General features: G+C 41.6%; 1 protein-coding gene across 5 annotated transcripts in view; it reads left to right on the top strand.

The window, feature by feature from the left end:
- Positions 1 to 24,143, top strand: part of CNKSR3 (CNKSR family member 3) — a 110,663-nt gene that overhangs the window by 70,234 nt on the left and 16,286 nt on the right. For all 5 annotated transcript variants that reach the window (XM_005211065.5, XM_005211064.5, NM_001192112.3 and 2 more), the window contains 5 exons: positions 7,100 to 7,302; positions 7,748 to 7,835; positions 14,332 to 14,373; positions 18,046 to 18,165; positions 19,745 to 19,804. In XM_005211065.5, the coding sequence (XP_005211122.1) occupies positions 7,100 to 7,302; positions 7,748 to 7,835; positions 14,332 to 14,373; positions 18,046 to 18,165; positions 19,745 to 19,804 (513 nt within the window). The remainder of the gene's footprint in view (positions 1 to 7,099; positions 7,303 to 7,747; positions 7,836 to 14,331; positions 14,374 to 18,045; positions 18,166 to 19,744; positions 19,805 to 24,143) is intronic.

Here is a 24,143-nt window from a genome sequence, read left to right as displayed (position 1 = left end):
GGCAGGGTTTTGCATTTTAATCCAGGCTCTGCTGCACACTCTTGGCTCTGTGACCTCCAGGGAGACCGCAGTGTCTGTTTTCCCCATTTGTGCAGTGACACTCCCTTAGATGTGAAAGCCTACACTCTGTAGCAGCAGAGTGAGGAGGTTTTTGCTGAGGGCATATGGGACAGGGGTGATCAATTTCCCGTTTGGAGCCTCAGTAGGAGATGGGCCCCAGCCTCCCTTCTTCAGCCGGTGACCTGTCCAGCATCCACCAATCAGGGAGTCAATCCACCCCAAGGTGGGCCCCCCTGTGGTCCTCACACCTTGGGGGCTTCATGCGTGGGGCTGCGTCAGGAGCAGCAGGGAGATTGTCTTTGACTTCAATCCCTGGGGAAAGTAGCCTGGTTCTTCCTGGATGGGTCCAGCTGCTACATGGCCTTCTGGCTTGGTTCTGGAAGTGGCCATGGCCCCAGGACAGTGCTGAGCAGCTCGATCAAGGTGTCCATCCTCCGTACTAGCATGCCAGTCTGCTTCTCTAGAGCCTGGTGCGAGCTTTTAGACACAGCTGCTCATCACACAGGATCATGTGTATCTGGGCAAAGAGAGGTCAGAGGGATGGGGGCGGGAGTTCGGGGTCGGGGAGACTTCCTCCCTGCCCCACAGAGTACGGCAGCAGAACCAGCATTTAGCTGTGTAGTAACACGTAGGTGTTTTGCGCTGCCCAGAAGATGTCCTAGTCCTGTTTATGATTAAAACTTACGTGTTTCATCCAGTAAGACATGTTTGAGTTTACTCATGTTGCGCTTTCTGGGAATATTGCTTTTTGGTCTTTTTCTGCTGTTTCAGATCATCTCTTTGGCTTTGCGGTAGGGCTTGGAGGGCAGGTAAATTACTTTGAAATCCACAAGATGGAAGGAGAGGAGGCAGGATGGACTACAGGCACATTGTGGACATCAAGCAGGATAATTAACATAACAGCTGCCTCTCTGCTTCCCCTCCCTTCTCTACCTCTTAAAATATTAGACTAAAGTGAACAAAGCTGGAGAAATGCCAGAACCTAAAGCTGTGTTTTATCTCCTACAATTTCCTTCTAATTTCCTTTGTAGACAAAGTTTTGACCTCAGACTCTTTCTGGGCATGTTTCGTGTAGCAGAGTGCCAGTGAATGCATTTGACAGGAGGGTCATGGAAGGGTCTTAAATGAATGTGCCTATTTTGAGTCAGGGAGGGTTTTCGAGCATTCAGTAAAATATCTTTAGCCTGGCTATAATCTCCTTTTAAAATATTCTTATTATAATACATCTGTTTATTATATCAATACCATGTTTAATCCATTTACACCATATAGATCTTTGTATATTTAAACAAGAGTATATTTAATAAGCGTATATTTAAATAACTTCTTTGCCTTAACTAGTCCATCCCTGGGACAGTTAATATGTATTTGCAATTGTCCCTGGTATTATGAGAGACATTTCTATGTAAACAGTTTAGTGGATGTTGATTTTATGATGGACAGGAAATGAGTAGAATTAGAAGCAAGAGAGGGAGGAAAAAACAAAAACACTGGAAAGTTTTGGAAAGAAAAGGGCAGATAGAATCTATTGAACCTAAAGTAAGGAATTGCTATTAAGATCCCGAAACCAGCAAACAGATGGGCCACTGGTTCTGGTTCTGGATACAGAACAAGGAGAACTCCCTTTTGTGAACACTGGCCTTAGCTGGCTAGAGTGGCTTAGGAGAGAGACTTGTTTTCTGAGGCAGAACCAAGACCACTTCTCAGGACTGAGTTCAGAATCCAGCTTTTCCTCCCTCTTATCTGGGGCAGGGGGTGACTGGGACAGGCTGTAGAACTGCTTTTGTCCAGTAGCTGCTACATGTGACCGTTTAAATGAAAATGAATTAAAACGAAAGAGTAACATTCAGTTGCTCAGTCGCACAGCTACATTCCAAGTGCTCGGTAGGTACTTGTGGCCAGTGGCTACCATATTTGGACAGTGCAGCCAGAGAACATTTTCATCATTGCAGAAGGTTCTGTTGGACAGCATTCATCTCTAGGGTGGGATGAAGAATAAGAAGGTACTAATATAACTGTAAAACCCATTTCCTTTCCAGATCAACCAGACCCTAGTTTCCTGAAGACCAAGAGAGGGACAGATATATTTTTAAGGTTGGAGTAGGCTGAGGAAAGTGAACAGAGTTGGAAGTCATACACATATCAAGTGATGCCATCTACATATGTGCTTAAAACGGAATACCTGTGATGTGTCTACCTGCCCAGGGTGCTTCTGTGCACTTGTGTACCCCAGAGATGACCCATCATTCATCATTTACCATTCAGCAAAACAGTTTAAAACAATGTTTTAAAGCTTCAATATGTATTCATTTCTTTGGTGCATGGGGTCTTAGTTGCGGCATGCAGGATTCTTGTGTCATGTGGGGTCTTTCACTGGGGTGCATGGACTCTAGTTGTGGTGAGTGGGCTTAATTAATTGCTCTGAGACGTGGGAGGCTAGTTCCCCAACCAGGGATTGAACCCACGTCCCCTGCATTGCAAAGCGGATTCTTAACCACTGGACCACCAGAGAATTACCGCCCGCCCTCCCACCAAATATCCTTTTTGTGGGAGAAATCACTCAAGAAGAGGAATCTTTGCTGGCTGTTGTGTTTACCTTGGTCTTGCTTATGAATGGGAAAAGAAAGTAGAAGAGAAGATGTGCAAGATTTGTCCATAGTGAAAATGTGTGCAATTAATGACACCAGAAGAGCGGACTGCCTCTTTCTCGCTGTCTCATCTATTGTTTCTCTGGCCAGACCATGAAATGACCCCTGATGGATAGCTTCTAATGAAGTGGGATCTTGGTGGAAAGTGTTTAGTACATGTCTAAATTTCTGGAGATTCATTTCATTTCTTAGTTTGTACCTTCTCGATACCTTATCTTCAATTAAGCAGTTTCTGAAGGAGATAGACGTTAAGGAAAAGGTTAGTGAAAATGATCAAATCTGGTCTGGGAAATTGTTCATTTACTCTCATTGTGGGGCACTTAAGTCAATAATCCTTTCCTGATTATGTTTCTACAGTAGTTCTTTGGAACTAATAATCAGTTTCTTGTTTTCTTATTGTGGAATAGGGTGGAAGGGGAAGGCATTTTCCTTTCTTCCTTTGTTCCTTCTTTACTGCTTCTTAAAATCATAATCTATGTAAGAAAAGCAGAACTATAGTGACTGACAGGAAGAACATCAGAAGTTGCTGGGGACGAGGGGTTAGGGAAAGTGTAAAGTGGTGTGAAGGATGTTTGGGAGTGATGCAAGTGTTCTATAATTGTTTGTTATACATTTGTTAAAAGTGACTGTGTTGTGCATTTAAGATTAGTAAATATTATGGATCACAAAGTATACCTTAATAAAGCCTATTAAAATATCTAAAGTACCTTAAAAATAGAATTATAATCTGTCATACTACATCTGTTCATCCTTCTAGTCCCATGATTTGTGGGAAATGAAAAACAATTTTCATCTCAGTGGAAATGAAAAGAACCAGTTAACAAGCTACATTCCTCCTTTAATATTAAAACTGGTTGCTTAATAGAAGATTGAGGTTTAAAATTTTCTGTAACACTAAAATGCATTTAATCCTCTTTGAATTAAAGAAATAAATGCTGTACAGTAATAAATACTGTACAGTAATAAAGGTTCCAAGTAATTCATGGTGACACTAGCCATAGAAAGCCGAGCTTCCTGCTCTTAGTTCAGAACTCCTGCCATAAGTTGGCAGGCTGAGTAATTAACTGAATAAGGGGACAGTTCCTTTTAATCATAGTCACAGGTCCTTCAAACAGGCTGCGTCAGGTGGCTATTTATCCATTCAGTTGTGAGTCTTTGATTCTCTGAATTTCAAAAGCCACGGTGAAAATCCATGTTTTTATTTCCGTCTTCTCTATTAAAGGACGATGACATGTTTTGGTTTCCAGAAAATGACAGTGAAAAAAAAGAATGGATGAATGTAAGGTTTAGATGGAACATTCCTGTTGATGCAGAAGACTCATTTCTGTTGCGAAATTTAGATTTTTGTAAAAACTTGCAAAGAGTTTTCAGTTAATGCAGCTGAAGAGTTTTTGTCTTTATATTTGTTCTTAATTTTTTTCTATCTAAATTCTTTTATTTTTTTTGGCTGCGCTGTGTGGCATGCAGAATCTTATCTTAGTTCCCTGACCAGGGACTGAGCCCATGCTCCCTATAGTGGGAGCATGGAGTTCTAATTACTGGACCACCAGGGAATTCCCTCTATCTAAATTAAAATTTTTAAAAAATTTTACTAAGAAGTAAGATGCCACATAAATTTAAACTTCACATAAAATCTAATTAGAGTTAGAAATGTTTTCATTCAGGGTATTGTCTTTTGTTACTGTTACTATTTGCTATTGCTCATTTTGCCAAAAGAAAAAGTTCTCACAGACTCCCTGGTATATTTATACTTTATGTATCTTGACTTGGGGCCATTGCTCACCCCTCCTGGAGACATTAGAAATGAGGGCTGTAAGAGAAAAAGACTGTATAATTTCAATACCTTAAGACCATGAACTTTTTGTACCTTATTTAATGTCCCTGGATATGTTCCAGTGTCTGTCTCCTGGTTTATAGTCTATGGTAGCTAGAATGGAATTTGTATCCTACTGTTGTGTGAAAATTGTATAAATCTTAATTATGTTGAATTGGTTCATGGTGCTTTTCAGGTCTACTATATCCTTCTACTTTTCAGTATATTAATTCTATTAATTTTTAAGACTTTGAAATTGAAACTCCAACTAAAAAAAATCTTATTTTACTACTTAAAATATAATCATAATATATAGAGGAACTATATGTAACTTTGTTCTGTGTTTTCCAAGTCTCCTGTAAATGTTGTCATGCTTTCATAATTTAAAAAATAAAAAAGTGGAAAAAAAAAAGAAATGAAGGCGGTAACAGAGGAGGGGCGAAAAGACAGGCTAGATACAGGGGGGACAGAAGCAGCAGTTAGATCCAAAGAAAATCTGCTGGCTTTCCAGAAGGGTGAGGTTCCGGACGGCCGAAGCCTGCCAAGGAAGCTTCTAACGTATCACAGGGAATGGAGCGGGTCAGGATAGAACTCAGAGAGGTTAAGTTTGGGCTGGATCCGGGGTGACTGGCCACTCTTCTTTTTCCTTGTCCCGTATCCATCCTGTTTTCTGCCTCATCACTCTGCCCTTTCTTGGACAGGGGGTATGGAAGGGGGGATATATGGCTTTGGGATCCAAAGCTTGTACCTTGATGCAGATCACCTTGGTTAGATTCTACCACCTCCACGGATTAGCTGTGTACCTTCGGAGAATTTATTTAATGTCCCTGTGCCACAGTCTGCTTACCTGCAGAATATAGATAATACCACTTCCACCTTCATAAGCCGTTTGCCTGTGATAATGTTTGCCAAGCACTTAGCCCAGTTTCTGGCATAACATGTTCGATAGTGTTGGCCATATATTATGACCAAATTTTACATGGTACCACATTCTTGCTTTGGGATGCTATTGACATAGTTTAATATACCCCAGAGATATTTATTTATTTATTTTTGTTAAAGAGTGATGGAACACCAATTTAGGACATGTACATGAAATACTGAAATTCATCCCTCCCCCCTAAGGTTGTCTCAAACTTCATGTTGTCTCTTGGGATTTGTTCTTTATCTGGAAGGGAGTTGTTCAGTCACACAGTCTTATCCAGCTCTTTGCGACTCCATGGACTACAGCATGCCAGGCTTTCCTGTCCATCACTGTCTCCAGGAGTTTTCTCAGATTCATGTCCATTGAGTCGGTGATGCCATCCAACCATCTCATCCTCTGCCGTGCCCTTCTCCTTTTGCCTTCAATCTTTCCCAGCATTAGATTCCAATGAGTCGGCTCTTTGCATCACGTGGCCAAAGTATTGGAGCTTCAGCTTCAGTGACAGTCCTTCCAATGAATAGGCAGGGTTGATTTCCTTGAGGGTGGACTGGTTTGATCTCCTTGCAGAGAAAGGAGTAGTCTAGGGCAATATTGTCATACACAATGAATTTTTTAAAAGCACCCACATAGGTTGAACGTTGTTCAGAGGGAACAGAGATTAGAAGCTCATGGGACAGAAATGACCTTTCAGGTGAACTGGTGTTTCGACAGTGCTGCTGTGTTTCTGCGTGAGTTTCATTTGATGGACATTTATCTACTCACTGACTGCTTTATGTCTGCTGTCCTGGAAGAGCAGTTCTGAGGGATGTATGCAGAGCCAAGCTCTGGTGGACCATGTATCTGAGTGAGGAAGACAGTGAACAAGGTGGTCTAGAGATGACGGAGAGGTGATGGGCTAGAGAGTGACCTCAGGAGAAACTTGGCAATATCTGGAGACATTTTTGTTTGTCACAACTGGAGAAGGGATACTACCGATTTTAACAAGTGGAAGCCAGCTAAACATTCTATGGCTATAGGAATCCTACCTTACCATCCAAGCAGAGAATTATTAGATTTTAAATGTCAGTAGGGTCCAGGTTGAGAACCTGCTCTAGATGGTCCTGGAAGCTTTGAAGAGGAGGGCATATTTGAGCTAATTAGGATGTTAATGGCCTTCCCTGGTGGCTTAGTGGTAAAGAATCTGCCTGTAGTGCAGGGGATGCTTAGGAGATGTAGGTTTCATCCCTGGGTCTGGAAGATTCCCTGGATAAGGAAATGACAATTCACTCCAGTATTCTTGCCTGGGAATCCCATGGATAGAGGAGCCTGGCAGGCTACAGTCCATGGGGTTACCAAGAGTTGGATATGACTAAGCAACTGAACACCCAAGATGGAAGTGATAAGAAAGAGCTGTCTTTGACAAAATTTGTGGGAGAAGCATTTTGGGAAGAGAAACTATCGAGAATAAAGTTCCTAAGGCAAGAGTAGGCTATGGAAGTAACGGAGGGAAGGCTGGTGTGGCTCATGTGGGTGAGATCAATACTGCGGGTAAATCATGTAGGGTTTTGTGGCTGACATAGGAGTTGTTCAAGTGACTCAGTGGGTTTTGAGTTATTATGAGAGTTTGGACATTGTTGATTGTTTTGAATTTTTCCCTTTGATTTTGTTTTCCAGAATTATGGCCTTGAAACTGACAATATGAAGAACTTGGTTTTGAAACTGCGAGCGTCCTCCCACAATTTACAGAATTACATAAGCAGCAGGAGGAAAAGTCCAGCTTATGATGGGAACACCTCCCACAAGCCCCCCAATGAGTTCCTGACTTCTGTGGTGGAGCTCATAGGTGCTGCCAAGGCCTTGTTAGCTTGGCTAGACAGGTAAGTGATGGTGTGCTTTACTGTCCTGTGAAAGGAGGTCTGAGGCACGTAGAAGTCTGTCCTTTGCCTCAGGAGTTCGGGGTCCATTTTAGGGTCCCTTTGGAAGTTTTGGAGAAGGTGAGTAGCAGGAACGATTAACCTCAGCTTAGAGAAGACTTGAGCTTTACTGAGGTTAAACATTACTGATTATCTGGTTCCATGAAGGCTATTAGTTGACTTTTGAAGGGATGTTCATTCCCTTGGCTCATTTTTGGTTGGGTTTTAATCTAGAACTTCTCTGTCTCTTTGCTATTCAGATTCCTATATTGTGTGTTACTTAGGAGGAAACTTACATAACAATTTAAACTGGCTTGTTGTATATTGTGGTTGTTAATACACGGTGTGGGATCCTGGTGGCTTCAGTGTTTTCACTTTTTTTTTAAAGAGAATTTTTATTGCTTTCTAGGGCTCCATTTACAGGGATCACTGATTTCTCAGTGACGAAGAATAAAATTATTCAGCTTTGCTTGGACCTGACCACTACAGTCCAGAAGGTCAGTGCATCACTGTTGTTTTCTAAAAGTTTTTTCCTTTTCCCTTTTCTTCAAAGGATTTACATTCAGGTATGAAGTACCAGTCTGTATTTCTCTCCTTCTTCCCCCCTATTCCCCATCAGAGCTAGGGAGAGATGAAAGGCTTTAAATTAGATGTGTTATACAGATAGTTTCTGTAAAGAATGACCAGTGGCCTTTACATCAAAGATTGCCTTCTTTTGTTTCAAAACAGTTGACCTAATAATCCTGTGCTTTCTCTAAAATGTTAGAACACTAAATTTTTAAAAAATAGAAATTCTGGAGTAACAACATTTCACCCTAATCTTTGTTCTGAGTATGTTATTGTTCAGTTCAGTTCAGTTCAGTCGCTCAGTCGTGTCCGACTCTGTGACCCCATGAATCGCAGCACGCCAGGCCTCCCTGTCCATCACCAACTCCTGGAGTTCACTCAGACTCACGTCCATTGAGTCGGTGATGCCATCCAGCCATCTCATCCTCTGTCGTCCCCTTCTCCTCCTGCCCCCAATCCCTCCCAGCATCAGAGTCTTTTCCAATGAGTCAACTCTTCACATGAGGTGGCCAAAGTACTGGAGTTTCAGCTTTAGCACCATTCCTTCCAAAGAAATCCCAGGGCTGATCTCCTTCAGAATGGACTGGTTGGATCTCCTTGTAGTCCAAGGGACTCTCAAGAGTCTTCTCCAACACCACAGTTCAAAAGCATCAATTCTTTGGTGCTCAGCCTTCTTCACAGTCCAACTCTCACATCCATACATGACCACAGGAAAAACCATAGCCTTGACTAGAGGGACCTTTGTTGGCAAAGTAATGTCTCTGCTTTTGAATATGCTATCTAGGTTGGTCATAACTTTCCTTCCAAGGAGTAAGCATCTTTTAATTTCATGGCTGCAGTCACCATCTGCAGTGTTATTGTATCTGCTTCTTAATTTTCTTTTTGGTTTGAGCTGTGGTAGTTGGATTTACCAGTCAGTGATGATGCAGTAACAAGCATCCCTCACACCTCAGCAACTTATTCCTGGATTATCTACGTGTATATGGGTCAGCTGGGAGATCTGCTTCAGCTCTCCTCACTTCAGGATGTAGGCTGACAGAATCTCACGTTGTTTTTCCCCAGGGCAGAGGGATAGAGAACCTGGGTGATTTTCACACTGACAGATGTTCTGGTTTGGAAGTGACACGTTTCACGCACCATTCATTGGCCAGACTTTCAAACCTTAGTGAAGGCCAGGAAGATATTAACTGGCACGTAGCAGACTCTTGTGAAATTATTCTTAAATTGAGTTGAAGCCATAAAAATGTAAGGAAGAGCTTGTTCTTTTTTCATGTCCCACTTGGTTCAGATATTCTGAGATTGCACGTTTGTTCTCACTGCTGATTTGGCAGAGTAAAGAACATCCTTTCCTCAGTTCCAACCACGCCATAAAATGATGCAGTTCTGAAAAGCCACGTGCTTTCTGACTGTTCCTGGAACATGAAGAGTGAAGTTTGGCTGTTGTTTCGGGTCCAGTCCTGAGCGGCCCTTGAACTTGAGGCATGTGTGACTTCATCATATGCTTTTGAGGCCATGTTTTTAGAAAAGTGCCCAGAGCAATAGAGAGATGCTGAGTTTCAGCTCTTTCTTTATGGTGTATAAAGTAATTTTGACAAAAAATCGGATACCAGTCATGCTGTATTCATTATGTAGCCATCATGTCCTGGCATTTCTGGTGGAGGGTGCCCAGGTGTACAGATCCTGTTCAGAAGGGTACCCACTCATTGCGTTTGGCCTTGTTCACTGGGGCCATGTGATGCCTGGTCCATGATTATTGACGCTTTCTAAATGTGTGTTGAAATGAATGAGATAATGCTTTTGACAAATAAGCTGATGAGAATTTACTTCTTAACATGAAAAATTTAACCCAGACTTAAGGGACACAAGAGGTATTGTTTTTGTGTTTATTTTGTTTTCCCATTGGTACGCATTGAGCATATGCTTCAGAGATAGATAGCTGTGGGTTCAAATTCTCCCTCTACCATTAATTAGCCCTGGGACTTTGGACAATTCACTTAAAACTTATGAACCTCAATTTTCCCATGTGTTAATTGGGAATACTAACAATTACCTTACCAGATGATTTGCTTCAATTTCTACAATTTATTGTGGAATAAGAACAAAGGAGGAAGAAAGTGTAATATGAAGACACATTTTAAAATGTATGTGTATTTGTAATACACATATACATCTGAAAACCTATATACAAAGAAATATCTAAATACAGTGGGAAATTTGGAAGAAAAGTTGGGTTTACTTTGGCAGGGAGAAAAGTGGAGAGAGAATGATGTATGAGTCAAGCTAAAAACAAGAAAACATTTTGTCATTTACAAAAAAGCATGTATGTGATCATGTTTATGTATTCATGTAAGAATGGATCTAGAAGAGAAATATAAAATATTTAAAACATAGTAAATCTACCTCAAAAAGATTATGCAGATTAAAGAAGATATATGAAAAGCACAATGTCTACTTAAGAAATAATAACCTATAGTAGGAAATATAAAAGTCTTTTCTGGTACCAGTTTTCTGGAACCAAACTTGTTGGCTTAAGAAGGAGACCAAGTTACCACATATGTTAATATTTCTGGTATTTTCTAGCTTATTGAAATTTGAACAATTGTTACAGATTAGACTGGAAATGTATAAAATATATACATTTATATATATATAAATGTATATATATACACATATATATATGTATAAATATATACATCATAAAATGGAATGCCATTTTATGAACTTGGGTTGAAAAAACATGTTTAGCTCCTGAGGAACATGTGTTTTCTGTAGAGATTAGAGCGCATAGGTACTTTGGCAAATGGTAAAATTTGCGTGCACAGTGGAAGGATGTGTGGACTGTCTTTTTCCACGGGAGGTGTCATGGCAGCCGCAAGGCTCACCTTGCCAGGGATTTCACACCCTCTCACAACTGGGGGACGTGCAGTTTTTCTCAGAACTTCTTGGCAGAGAATCTTTTGACTCTTTAGGAAGAAGCCTGCCTTTTCCATTTATTGCTTTTTCTTCCTGGGGAATTGAAGGAGTAAAAGCTGGGTCTCTATTATTTCTAGTGACAAGGGACACGTTCTCCTGGAGTCTTTATTTTGGTGTTCCTGTCTGTGAAGAGAGGCGTTTGTCCCTTTTCTTGTTCCTCTGTTCCACATGCTGCCTCTTTCCTGTCCTCTTGTAACTTTCTCTGCATCCTTCCCTCCCATGACAGTGGGCGTCTCTCCTGATTGGAAGGATAGAGAGTTGTTTTTTTCGCCTGCAAGGAAACGGCACACTTCTTTTGTGTGTGCGTATTCAGTAATTTTTTTCTTTTCTTTTTTTAATTGAAGTGCAGTTGATCTGTCATGTCATGTTAGTTTCAGGTGTGTAGCAAAGTGATTCAGTCCTGTTGCACACTTCTTTTAAGCCTGCTTGGGCTGGAGTCCCCAGCCACCCCACCCGAGTCCACGGAGAGACCTTCCATCCAGTTTTCAGGCTGTATTTCAGCGGAAGCCTCCTGTGGTGGGAAGGCCTTCTGACCTCTATCTTCCTTCTCTCCTCTTTGTGAGGACGTGAACACGTGTTGTGCTGGCGAGGGACAAAATGTCAGGGCAGTCGCTGGGTCCCAGTGTAGAACGAAATGGGGGAATGAGCCCTAGAAAGTGAAGATGCTCATCATGTCCAACTCTCTGTGACCCCATGGACTGTAGCCCACCAGGCTCCTCCATCCATGGGATTTTCCAGGCAAGAATACTGGAGTGGGTTGCCATTTCCTTCTCCAGGAGATCTTCCTGACCCAGGGATTGAATCTGGGTCTCCTGCATTCTAAGCAGACGCTTTACCATGTGAGCCACCAGGGAAGTCCTAGAGAGCCCAGGAAACAGAGAAGGAGAGAGGACCATCCTCAGAGAACGGAGAGCCAGGGGACCATTTATTGGGCCTTTTATTGGTTGGGTCTCAGCTGTGGACTACCCCACTTGACGTGTCTTATCACATTTAATTCTCAACAATTCTCTGAGATAGCTGTTCTCCTCCTGGCTTTGCAGAGGAGGAGGCTCAGGTGTGGAGAGGTTAAACCCATCTTCCAAGGCTCCTCAGTCAGTAAGAAGGGAGAATAAGGAGGGAGGGGAGCGGATGCTATCCTTAACTGGGGCTCGGCTCATCCACTTGACCAAGGGATGTGACAGACCTCAGCCCTGCTGTCGGAGCCCCGAGGGCCTGACTTGGTTCCAGCGCTTCTCTTTTCCATTCCGTTGCCTTCATGCCAAACAGCATGAAGTCAGGCCTGCAGCTGCTTCCTCCCGGTAGGAATGGGTGTGGGAACCCACGTCCCCGAGGGCGGAAGGTAAAAAGCGCGCCCTTTCACACACTGCCTTGGATGGTTCGGGGATGCAGGAGCACCCCTCACCCAACTTGGCTCCATCACCACGGGAGCCCGTTTTCTTTCTTGGTGGCTCTTTGGATCCGTCAAAGAATCAAATGTGAGGAACCACGAGGTCACACATGCACCTTGATGTCTGGGCCCCGGTGTATGGAGAGGAGCTCTCTGCCTCACCAGGATGACAGTCCTCCTGTTATTTGGGGATTTGTAATGCTGGGCTACCCAGGTGGTGCCAGTGGTAAAGAGCCCGCCTGCCTACGCAGGAGATGTAAGACTTACGGGTTCGATCCCTGGGTCAGGAAGATCCCCTCAAGGAGGGCATGGCTACCCACTCCAGTGTTCTTGCCTGGACAATCCCAGGGACAGAGGATCCTGGTGGGCTACAGTCAACAGAGGTGCAAAGAGTCAGACACGACCGTGCACACACGTATACAAAATGAAAAATCATAGACACAAACCATTAGTTTTATTTCCGGAACAAGACCTTGTAAATATTCTGTTTTGCTCAAGTTGACATTTACTTAATATTTCTGTCCTTCAGCTGGTTTGAATTAGGGGAGGGGTCGTCATGGTATTTGATGGTTTGGTTTCGTGCACAAGATGGAGGATGAAAAGCACATTTTTGGGCTGTCATCACTCATATTTTACAGAAGTTGCTCCTGGAGTTTGAATTTACATCAGACTCACATGTGCAAAAACATACTCCTGAATTTATTTTTTTAAGTATTTTCTCTCCAGGCTGCTCTTTGCCTGAGAGTCAGTGTAAATTTTAAGAGCAGTAAAGTGACTATGATCTCCCACATTTTTATCTAGTAGAGAAAATTAAACAAAATTTTCAGAAAGCACTAAAATCTGATTATAAAATCATAGGGTAGAATGCTGTACATTTTAACCCCTATTCCCAGTGGCAGAAAAAAATGACCTAAAAGGACATTTTGACTGAAGCAAAAATCTTTGATCATTCCAACAGAGTTGATGAGTGTCCTTCCCGTACATGAAATACTTTGAATTTTCCTTAGGGTGCCGCAGTTTGGGATTATATTTAGTGCATGCTGGGTGCTGAACTGCTTCAGTCGTGTCTGACTCTTTGCAACTCCATGGACTGTAACCTGCCAGGCTCCTCTGTCCATGGGGCAAGAATACTGGAGTGGGTTCCCATTTCCTTCTCCAGGGGATCATCCAGACTGGGGAGCGAACCACCATCTCTCATCACTGGCGGGCAGTGGTGCCAGATAAACTCTCAGGACCTCACTGGTCTCCCTCTTGTTCGGCATACACAGTGCTGCGTAGCTTGAGCTCTTCTGCTGTAGATCCTGTTCTAGAAGGTTAACGGAGAGTTTCACGTTGTCAGTTTCACTTTGGCTGCTTTCAGTCAGGACAATGGTGATTCCTATAATCAGCTAACTGGGTTCATAGGGTTCTGAGTCTTTTGTTCTTAAGCTGAGTAAACAATGCTTTGCATTCCGGCCCATTATTTAATGTCATCAATAGCATACTTCAAGACCACTTTTTTGGCAGCGTGTTAATGAATGTTTTGTTGAGCCTCTTTCATCCGTTAAGGACTGAAATATCTGATTTAATCTCAGTGGTGCTTAAAATAAACTTTGTGGCTAAGTTTACTCAAACCCTTATTTGAAAGCTATTCTTATGGGCAGGCCCAGAACTAAAGGCTCCCGGCTTGTTGGCTCAGTGCTAACTCAGCCTGGGGTCAGGTTTGAGAACCATCATCAACTTTCCTGGACTCTGACTTCTGGCTTCCTACTCTCTGTACAGTCTGGACAGTGGGTAGAGTTTAGTTCAGGTGATTTCTATAGGCTTTCTGATTAAATAATTGGTCAGATGGGTTCCTTGGATGATTAGCATCCTGGATCTGGAGACAGTAGAGTCTTAGGAGGAATCTAATGTCTGCCCTCTTTTCGAAGTCTTCTCTTCCCTGAAGTTCAGGACTACAGGCTGCAGGGTCGGGGGTGTGTGTGTCAGGGACCTCCTTGGGTCCCAGGAAATAGCTAGCAAGCTAAGCCAATTGTATCTGAAAGTTTTTATCTCTTATAGCTTAATTTTCTTCTTTCTTCCTTTAGGATTGCCTTGTAGCAGAAATGGAGGATAAAGTTTTGGCTGTAGTAAGTATACCTTCTAAAAGTTACTGTAAAATTCCTTTTCCCAAAACAGTGGGAATCACATTAATTAAAGTAAATGTATTGTGGTTAGGTATTTCGGGATATGCTTTGAAATACTGACTTTTGGGATATGAATCTCTTAATTTAGGTAGAAAGGCAAGAATACAAGTTATTTAACAACAAGACCAACTAAATTGGGTATATTAGGGTCTCTGCTTTGCTCCCCCCAACACTTCTTCAAGGTATAATTATATTTAGATAGCTAACTCTCAGCTCTCAGGGTTAAACTGATGTGCAAATTTCACTTTTTTTTTTTAATTAAAAAAAATCTTGGCAAAAATCTTATGATGGAAGGGGGATGTACTGTGACTGTTTAAAGAGCATTTTGTAACTATTCATCATCACTTCCTCCTTTTGACATAAGCCAGCCTGTGCTCTTTTGATAAGGCCTTCTTCCTACTGATGTTGAGGAATTTAGCAATGAAACCGCTATAAATATATTTTCCATAAATAGGGAGGTTAAACACATTGGAGGCATGCAAAGAGTGTCACTTCTTAGATTCTTCCCCCTTAGAAGAAAAACATCACTCTTTATAAAATCCTGATTTCTTTGGTTGTTTAATTTTGAAAGGTTAGATGAATCTGGGATTGGGAGAAATAACCACACGTAGCCACTAGGATTTCTACATGGAGACCACTTAATAGGGATCCTCATGTCTCTACAGTAATTTTATCTGGTCAGTGTTTGGTGTTCAGAGAATGTGAGTGGTCACTGTAAAGCTCACAGACCTAAATGTAAAATGCAAAACTATAAAATGCCTAGAAATAACAGGAGAAAGGAGAAGGCAATGGCACCCCACTTCAGTACTCTTGCCTGGAAAATCCCATGGATGGAGGAGCCTGGTAGGCTACAGTCCATGGGGTCGCTAAGAGTCGGACATGACTGAGCGACTTCACTTTCACTTTTCACTTTCATGCATTGGAAAAGGAAATGGCAACCCACTCCAGTGTTCTTGCCTGGAGAATCCCAGGGACAGGGGAGCCTGGTGGGCTGCTGTCTCTGGGGTCGCACAGAGTTGGACACGACTGAAGCGACTTAGCAGCAACAGGAGAAAATCTTGCTGACCTTGGGTTTGATGATGAGTTTTTAGATATGATGTGAAAAGTGTGATCCATGGGCTTCCCTGGTGGTGCAGTGGATAAGAATCCACTTGCCAACTCAGGGGACTTGGGATATATCACTTATCCGAGAAGATCCCACACACCACACTACTGAGCCTGTGCTCTAGAGTCCAGACACTGAAACTACTGAGCCCATGCGTTGCAAGTGCTGAAGCCTGCATACCCCAGAGCCCATGCTCTGCAACAAGAGAAATCGCTACAGTTAGAAGCCTTCGCAATGCAACTGGAGAGCACCCCCCTCTCACTGCAACTAGAGAAAGGTCCAGCTCATGCAGCAACAAAGACCCAGCACAACCAAAATATAAATAAATAAAAACAAATAAGAAGATTAGAATAGTCTGCTTGAAAAAAAAAAAAGAATGCCTTGGATTATGGATAGATCAACTTGTTGACTCTTTTTACTAATGAAGGATGGAGCCAATCCCAGCTAGAGAGCACATCTGGATGTTTGAGTCCACTGGGAAACTCAGGAGTGAAAAAATAAAAAAGTGTGATCCATGAGAGAAAAATGGGTAAGGTAGACTGCATTAAAATTAATATCTCTGCTCCATCAATGCAATGTTAAGAGAACAAAAAGACAAGGCGCAGACTGGGAGAAGTTGTTCTCAGAACACACATCAGATAAAGAACTTGTGTGCAAAATGCACAAAGAACTCTTCAAAACTCAATAATAAGAAAGCAAACAACCTAATTAAAAAGCAGGTGAAAGATCCGAACAAACACCTCATGATAAAAGATATACCGGTTGGCAGGTAAGTATATGAAAAGATATTCAGCATCACATTTCATTAAGGAATTTCAAATTAAAATAACAGTGAGGTACCACTACACACTTAATAGGGTAACTAAACTCTACCTCGTGATGACACCAATGTAGAGCAAGAGGAACTCTCGTTCATTGCTGGTGGGAATGCAAAATGGTGCAGCCGCACTGGAAGACGTTGTGGCATTTTTTTTCCTTACAAAGCTAAGCATTCTGTTACCCTACAAACCAGCAGTTATCCACCTAGGTGTTTACCCAAATGAAAGAAACTAATATTCACCAAAAGCTGCATGGACTGTTCTAGCCACTTTAATCATAACTGCCCAAACTAGGAAGTAGCCAAGGTGTCCTTCAGTATGTGACTGGATAAACAACCTGGAACATCCAGACAATGGAATATTATTCAGCAATAGAAAGAAACGAGCTATCGAGCCATGGAAAGATATGGAGGGCCCTGAAATGCACGTGACCAAGTGAAAGAAGCCGATCTGAAAATCCAAAATCTATATGCTGTATGATTCTAACCATATGAGATTTTAGAAAAAGAGAACCTATGGAGAAAATAAAATGATCAGTAATTGCTAGGGGTTTATCCTGGGGGAGGAGGGACAGACAGGTGGGTGGAACTGAGGGAATTTTTAGGGTAGTGAAGCTATTCTCTATGACACTGTGATGGTGAATATATGACATTGTGCATCTATCAAAACCTGTAGAACTGTACACCCTAAAGAGTGAATTCTAATGTAAACTATGGAACTTAGTTAACAATAATGTGTCACTGTTGCTTGATCAGTTGTAACAAATACACCATACTAATGCAAGATGTTAATGAAAGTGAAAGTGAAGTCGCTCAGTTGTGTCTGATTCTTTGCGACCCTGGGGACTGTAGCCTACCATGCTCCTCTGTCCATGGGATTTTCCAGGCTAGAGTACTGGAGTGGGGTGCCATTGCCTTCTCCAGAGGATCTCCCCAACCCAGGGATCGAACTCAGGTCTCCTGCATTGTAAGCAAGACGCTTTACTGTCTGAGCCACCAGGGAAGTCCTGATGTTAATAGTATCTTATTATTAACCATTATAATAATATAGCTGTGTTAGAAACTGTTGAGATGGAAAAGAAAATAGATGGAACTCTGTAATTTCTGCTTATTTTTTCTCTAAAATGAAAACAGCTTTAATTTTATTTACTTACTTAATATTTTGGCTGTACCACTCCAGTGACATGTGGAATCTTAGTTCCTGACCAGGGATCGAACCCACACCCCCCACATTGGAAGCACAGAGTCTTAACCAGTGGACCATCAGGGAAGTCCTTAAAACTATTTTAAAATATGAAATGCATTTTTCAAAAAAGGTGCAGGACAAGATGATTATTTTTTTATGTTGTCAGTAGTTGGTATGCAGAGAATGTGAGCCATTCTTAAAAAAACGCAGAGATGGCTGGGAATACATGGTTCTCTTTAGCTGCTGAAAGGGGGTTTCCGCCCAGCCTGTGCACTTCAGTGGCTGTAAATAAGTTAATCTAAAAGCTGCACTTTTAAAGCAAAGCTGGACTCATGGCACTATTCTACACGTTGCAAATATGGAAGCCACGTGCCACGTGGACTGGGTGGTTTTATCACAGTGTTACGGCCAGAGCTAAGGATGATCAGTGAAGTGCATTTTAAAAAAGAATTCAGCCGGAGATAAACTTGGTTAATGATTGACCTCTATTTGCCTCTCCAACTCTAGGTCAAGGTTTTAAATGGCATCTGTGACAAGACCATCCGATCTACCACGGATCCTGTAATGAGCCAGTGTGCGTGTCTGGAAGAAGTTCACCTACCAAACATTAAACCTGGGGAAGGTTTGGTAAGGCGTCTAACAGCATTTGTTTATTTTTGGATAGCATCATTGTTTTATTAAAGTTGCTGTGTTTTTTTAAAAACAATAATTCCATATTGCTTTCACTAGAATTCTGAATAGTAGAATTAGACTGATTTCCATTATGCGGTTAAGAATTTGCCGTCTTGAACTGTTGATATGTTTTATATCAAAGCGTCTTCAAAGTATAAAAATAAATACAGTTTTAAAACTGTAAACTCGTGTCTTGAGGAATTGTCTTAACAGTTTTATTTTTAGGTCTTAGCAATACAAGGAGATAGAGCACATTTCCACAAAGTAAAGATGGTCTCTGGGTAGGAAACAACGTCTGCTATGACGTCTCTATTAGCACTTAGGCTTTATGTGAGAAGAGACAGGTTGAAAGAAATGATGGTTTTAAAAAAGTTCAGAAATGTTTTAGACATAATGTATGAGCTCTGTAGTAACAGGCCCCGAGAGTCTGCAGGTGGATACCTAGATCAGCACCTAGGTCCACATTCTTGGTAAGGAGAAATGTATATACCGAGACTGCTCCAATTCAAAGTAAATGATTGGTTATACTGAAGTAAACATGGAAGGCTTCCTGGAGGTGGGCTTATCCACATATTGAAGTGGAGAAGTGCCCGAGTGGGCAGAAGTGGAGTTGCCGTTCCAAATGGTGAAGTTACCCAAGCAAAGCTCTGTGAAGAGGAATACCATGCAGAGGGAGAGGCTGATTACTCTGATAGTGAATAGCAGGAACAGAGAGCCTGGGCAGAAACGAAGGTGTTAGTGTTGGGTGAGATACTCATCCCCAGAGGCTTGTAGATTGCTGAGCAGGGCAAGTTCACTGTCAAAATGACTCCTGAGGAGGTTCTGTGTTATTACAGCATTGGTACCAGGGTGAGCAACCACTCTTTGCTCTCTCTACCTTTTGCTCTTTCCCCGTCTTATAAAAGTTTAATAAACATTTTTTAAAAATAATACAAAGTGCCTCAAACTGCAGAGATATTTCTTCCAGGCTCTGCGTTCACCTCTGAGTTTGCCCACTGGGCATTTAAGGATGGAGTGTATTAATATTTATGCCTCCCTTAAAATGCAGGAATGCCTGTTTCTAATTTATTTCTTATATTGTGTTCCTGAGCAGTCTCTGCTCTTACATCCTGGTTTGGTTGTTCGTGGCTTGAATAAGTCACCGTGCAGTGACTGCTGAGACCAAATTAAGTGAATATATTGTGTCACTACACAGAGAGATGGTCGGGAGAGGACCGGCCTTGTTTGAACTGCCTCATTCATGCAGCAGATCTGAGAACATTCCTTCTGAGTCCTCAGACATAGAGCAAAATTCTGTGTGCCTGGTACACAAATTATAATATCAAAGAGATCTCGTTTCTGATCTCCTTCACTAGTATTTGGTTAGTTCCCCTTCACTGCTCTTTGGATCTCGTTTTACAGTGTTTCAGAAGGCTGAAGAATGAGGGGTGTTCAGAAATGACTGCCTTTAATGTTTTGTCAAGTCTAAGTCTCACTTGTGGCTCTGTTTCTAAACGTTGGAGTAATGAGTTAATATGTTTGTGACTCACTCTAGGGTATGTACATCAAATCGACCTATGATGGATTGCACGTGATTACTGGAACCACAGAAAATGTAAGTGCATATCCATTTAATGCAAAAGCTATTGTACCTTCAAGCAGATTTGACAGCGTCCCTATTCCTTTCATTTAACTATGTGTATGTTGTTCTATTATCTGTAAGGGAGTGTGGGCGCCGGTTTTGTTTATTTCTGTTGCTAGTGTGCTGCTCATCACCAGCTGTCATCAATGTATTATTTAAATTGTCCTTTATTGCTCTCATTCACACACTTTGCCCAGCTTTTGCCATCCTGTGTTATTTTTTTTGCGCTCTTGGAAGTGTTAACCCATAAATACAAAAGCAGTGATCTCTTTGTTGTTGAGAATCACTCTTATAAGAGCTGGAATTGGTGACCATATGTGTTAAATATAGTGTTTTTTTTTTAAAGTGGAATTTATATGTGTCACCAAAGCAACTATTTTCGGGTTTTTGCATGACGAAGTTTCTTTTTATAGAGCTGTATTTCATAATACTTGCATGATACTGAAATTTAGTTTTTCCCCCCTTAATCATTTGAATAGAAAAAGCAGGGCCATTTCTGTTGTGAGGAACTTGTACTCTGTTATCATCCTTTAGAAAATTCTGCTACATAAAAGGTTTTCCCTTAGTTCCTCAAACATTTTGAATTTGTGAAAAGTAGAGCTAATTGAATGCTTTCTTTATGCCACCTACAATACAGCTAGCTTTTGAATGACATTGATACAGAGCTTGAAATGTCAGAAAAACTTCTCTGCATCTGTGTAAAAATAGCATGTGTCTATGGAATTAATTGCTATTTAATCAAATAAGACAAGAGGATGTAATTCAAGACACAAGAAACTTGGTGACTACTTTTGTTCATCGTTGTTGTTTTAGTCGCTGAGTCATGTCGGACTCTTGTCGACCCCATGGACTATAGCCCTCTAGGCTCCTCTGTCCATGGAATTCTCCAGGCAAGAATGTTGGAGTGGGTTGCAGATTCCTTCGCCAGGGGATCTTCCTGACCTAGGGATTGAACCTGGGTCTCCTCACTGGTGGGCAGATTCTTTACCACTGAGCCACCAGGGAAATACTTTTCTGATCTGATGGAAATATGTGTCGAAGTTTGAGCTTCAGCTGCTAGGTCTGTTGATAAAATAAAATGGCATGATCTTTGATGAGAGTTTGTGACACATTTGATTTTTATAATAAGAAAGAAAGTGGCACTGTAAGGCATTCAATGAATTACAAATAAGTTGTGTGGTTCTGGCAGACAAGTGAGTGGAAGCTGGTAGTGTCTTTAAGCATTGTTTGTTGAGTTACAGTGAGAGCACTCAGACCACTGGGAATTTTTATACCGTGGCACCCGAGAGGCAAAAATGGCCCAGGATCCTCTCCTTTTAGGCTGGGGCCGGTGCAAAAAAAAAATCACAACAAATGTTCCTCCCTCATCCTTGTCAGAGACTTTGTGTATTTAGCCGCACCATGACACGAATATGCTCATGTACCACTCAGTACATTGTTCTGAAGCTGGATAGATTCAGAGGGATGGTGAATGTCACTTCAGTTTTTACATTTTATTTATTTTGTTTTTGGCTGCACTGGGTCTTCGTTGCTTTGCACGGGCTTTCTCTAGCTGTGGTGAGCGGGGCTACTCTTCGCTGGCTGCTCCAGCTTCTCATTTTGGTGGCTTCCCTTGTTGCAGAGCGGGGCTCTAGGCATGCCGGCTTCGGTAGTTGCAGCACTCGGGCTTAGTTGTGGAATCTTCCCAGACCAGGAATTGAACCCATGTCCCTTGTATTGGCAGGCAGATTTTTATTCACTGCACCACCAGGAAAGTCCTATTTTAGCTTTTAAACAGTTGAAGTTTTGCATCTAGTAATTTGGTGATTGCATTAACAACCCAGACCTGTGCAGTTCCAGACTCAGTCAGGTCTTTGAACCAATTTCAATCTTGGATAAACATATAGAACACTATAATGTTACTTCCTTTCACTGTCTACCTCATCCCTAGCCTGCTTTCCCCCCACGCACTGTAAGCTAAAGAAAACCAGCTTTGAATCAAATCAAATGTCTACTGATACATTCCGTAGAATTCCTACCAGACTCTTAGGACTGGGTGAGAGATTCAGGATTTACCTGGATGTGGCTGCTCCTAGTGCCTCCACGTAGGATGGTACCTAAGTCATCCTAGAGAGAAATGGTTTCCTTCTTGTTCAAAATCAGAGAAGGGGAAACTGGTCTTATTCCGTCTGGTAATCTGCTGGAAAATGTCCCTCATTCTTGCAGTCACCTTATGTTCATTGTCTGGAATATGCTACATACTCTGTAATTCTTGTCGATGACAGTGGGGAGTTAGGTAAGAGCCCACTTCTCAAGGACTTGATCTGAATATTTTATACTTAGTGCTGGATATTTTACACTTAAATGTTAAATGCCAGTAGAAAATGCCAGTTCCAGGACAGCTTTCTGTCTATCACTGAAGGTTGCTATGATTTTAGAGTCAGAATGTTTTTATAAAAGCCTGGTGTTGGAGGGTTAGAGTGGACAGAATTCACCAACTTCTTTCTCATGTGAATTGTCTCCACACTCCTCTATCTTGGACTCCAGTTGATGCAATGCCAGCAATGCCAGCAGGTCATCTCAGGCCTTTAGTCCTTTTTTTTTTTTTGAGGTTACCTGAGAAGTCAGGATCATTCCAAGATCAGACAAACAGGATCTGGTGATTGTCTATCTTCTTTTTTTGATGTTGCTCAGGACCTTGACAGAAGTCTGATGGGATCTTAGCCCTACTCCTCTTCCCTACCCCTGACATGAGTTGGGAAATAGATGAGCCTCTGAAGAATGGATGCATTCTTCTCCAGGGCATCACTCTTCTGCAGTAGGCCAGATCAAGCGTCATTTTTCAGTAGTCCAGCACACAGTGAAGATCATCAAGAGCAACTACCCTAGGAAGAATTTTGGTATCAGGCTTTCTCTTTACCAGTGTTCTGCCAAGCACAACGCTTAATCATTTGGTAGGACATTGGAGAAATGAATATGTGAAGATCCTTAGGAATGGAAGTCAGTTCAGGACACTGGGACTTTTTTTTTTTTTTTTTAAGATTGCTTATCTGTAAACAGGGACTTTCTGGCTTCAAGGCTATCTTTTAGAAAGTGACGCTTACCTTAGATGAATCCCCAGCCCAGGAAGATTAACTGGGACTGGACTGATTATGATCAGACTTGCTAAAGTTGACCTGTAACCATGGGTTCGGCATCTGACACTAGGGGCAAGAAAGGAGCATTGACACATTTGTTTGTTTAAGAAGTGCCTCAGGAGCAGGGGATTGGAGACAGACTATCTCCCCGTGGTACCCACGATGCTGGTCTCACGGGTGAGGCACAGCCGGTAGTCACGGTGGCAAGTTAAATGTTTTCAAAAGTAGCTGGCCTAGTTACCTGTGCCTTGTGTTGGCCCAGAATCCAAGAGACTGTTTCTACAGTTTAATGCTGCTGCTGCTGCTGCTGCTAAGTCGTTTCAGTCATGTCTGACTCCTTGCGACCCCAGGGACTGCAGCCTACCAGGCTCCTCCATCCATGGGATTTTCCAGGCAAGAGTACTGGAGTGGGGTGCCATTGCCTTCTCCGATAGTTTAATGCTACTCGCTCATTTCTTTTTTTTCCCTGCTCATTTCTTGTTGAGCCTATCACAACAGCTGAGTGAGAAAGTTCAGCAAGGGTGTCTTGAGTTTAGTTGCTACCCCCATCACTGTGTTCAAAGGTGCTATTTATAAAGGATGGTTGTAAATTGCTTGAAGATTCAGTTATATAAGTCACAAAATAAAACATTCTGGCTTCAGTAACAGTTGATTAGAATTTGAAATCAAAGTTTCATCCTTTCCTTCTCTTTTAATCATATGAAGTATCTTTTTTTTTGCATAATTCTGTTTTATTTTATTCCATGAATTTATTGTTTTTGCAATTAAATAATGATAATAAACCTATACTTCTAGGTAGGATTAGACATTACACTTATCCTAAAATACTTTTCAAATTCTTTGTCAAAATGTTTAGTCTGTAAAAGGTATTAATGAGAGAAAAAAAGTTGAGAAGAAATTATGGCACAGGTTCCCTTTAAGATGAAATAATACTTCGACATATAGTTACAATTTATCAGGGGAAAATTTTTAAGGTATTACTTTCATGTTAAAAACCACCTAATAAGCATAAAGTTATATTCTGCATCTTTCACTTACTGTGTGTCCATAACTGAGTTATTTACCACTGAATGTCAGTTTCCTCAAAACTCCATAAAATAAGCCTAATGATATCTGTAAAGTTTGTTGGCAGAATTTTTTAAACATATTTTAAAATCGTATGAAATTTCTTACACATTGAGTTACAATTTGATTAA

The sequence above is a fragment of the Bos taurus genome, chromosome 9, assembly GCF_002263795.3.
Source record: "Bos taurus isolate L1 Dominette 01449 registration number 42190680 breed Hereford chromosome 9, ARS-UCD2.0, whole genome shotgun sequence".
Taxonomy (NCBI): Eukaryota; Metazoa; Chordata; class Mammalia; order Artiodactyla; family Bovidae; genus Bos; species Bos taurus.
Note: the sequence above shows the minus strand (reverse complement) of the source record. Positions and strands in the feature narration are given on the sequence as shown.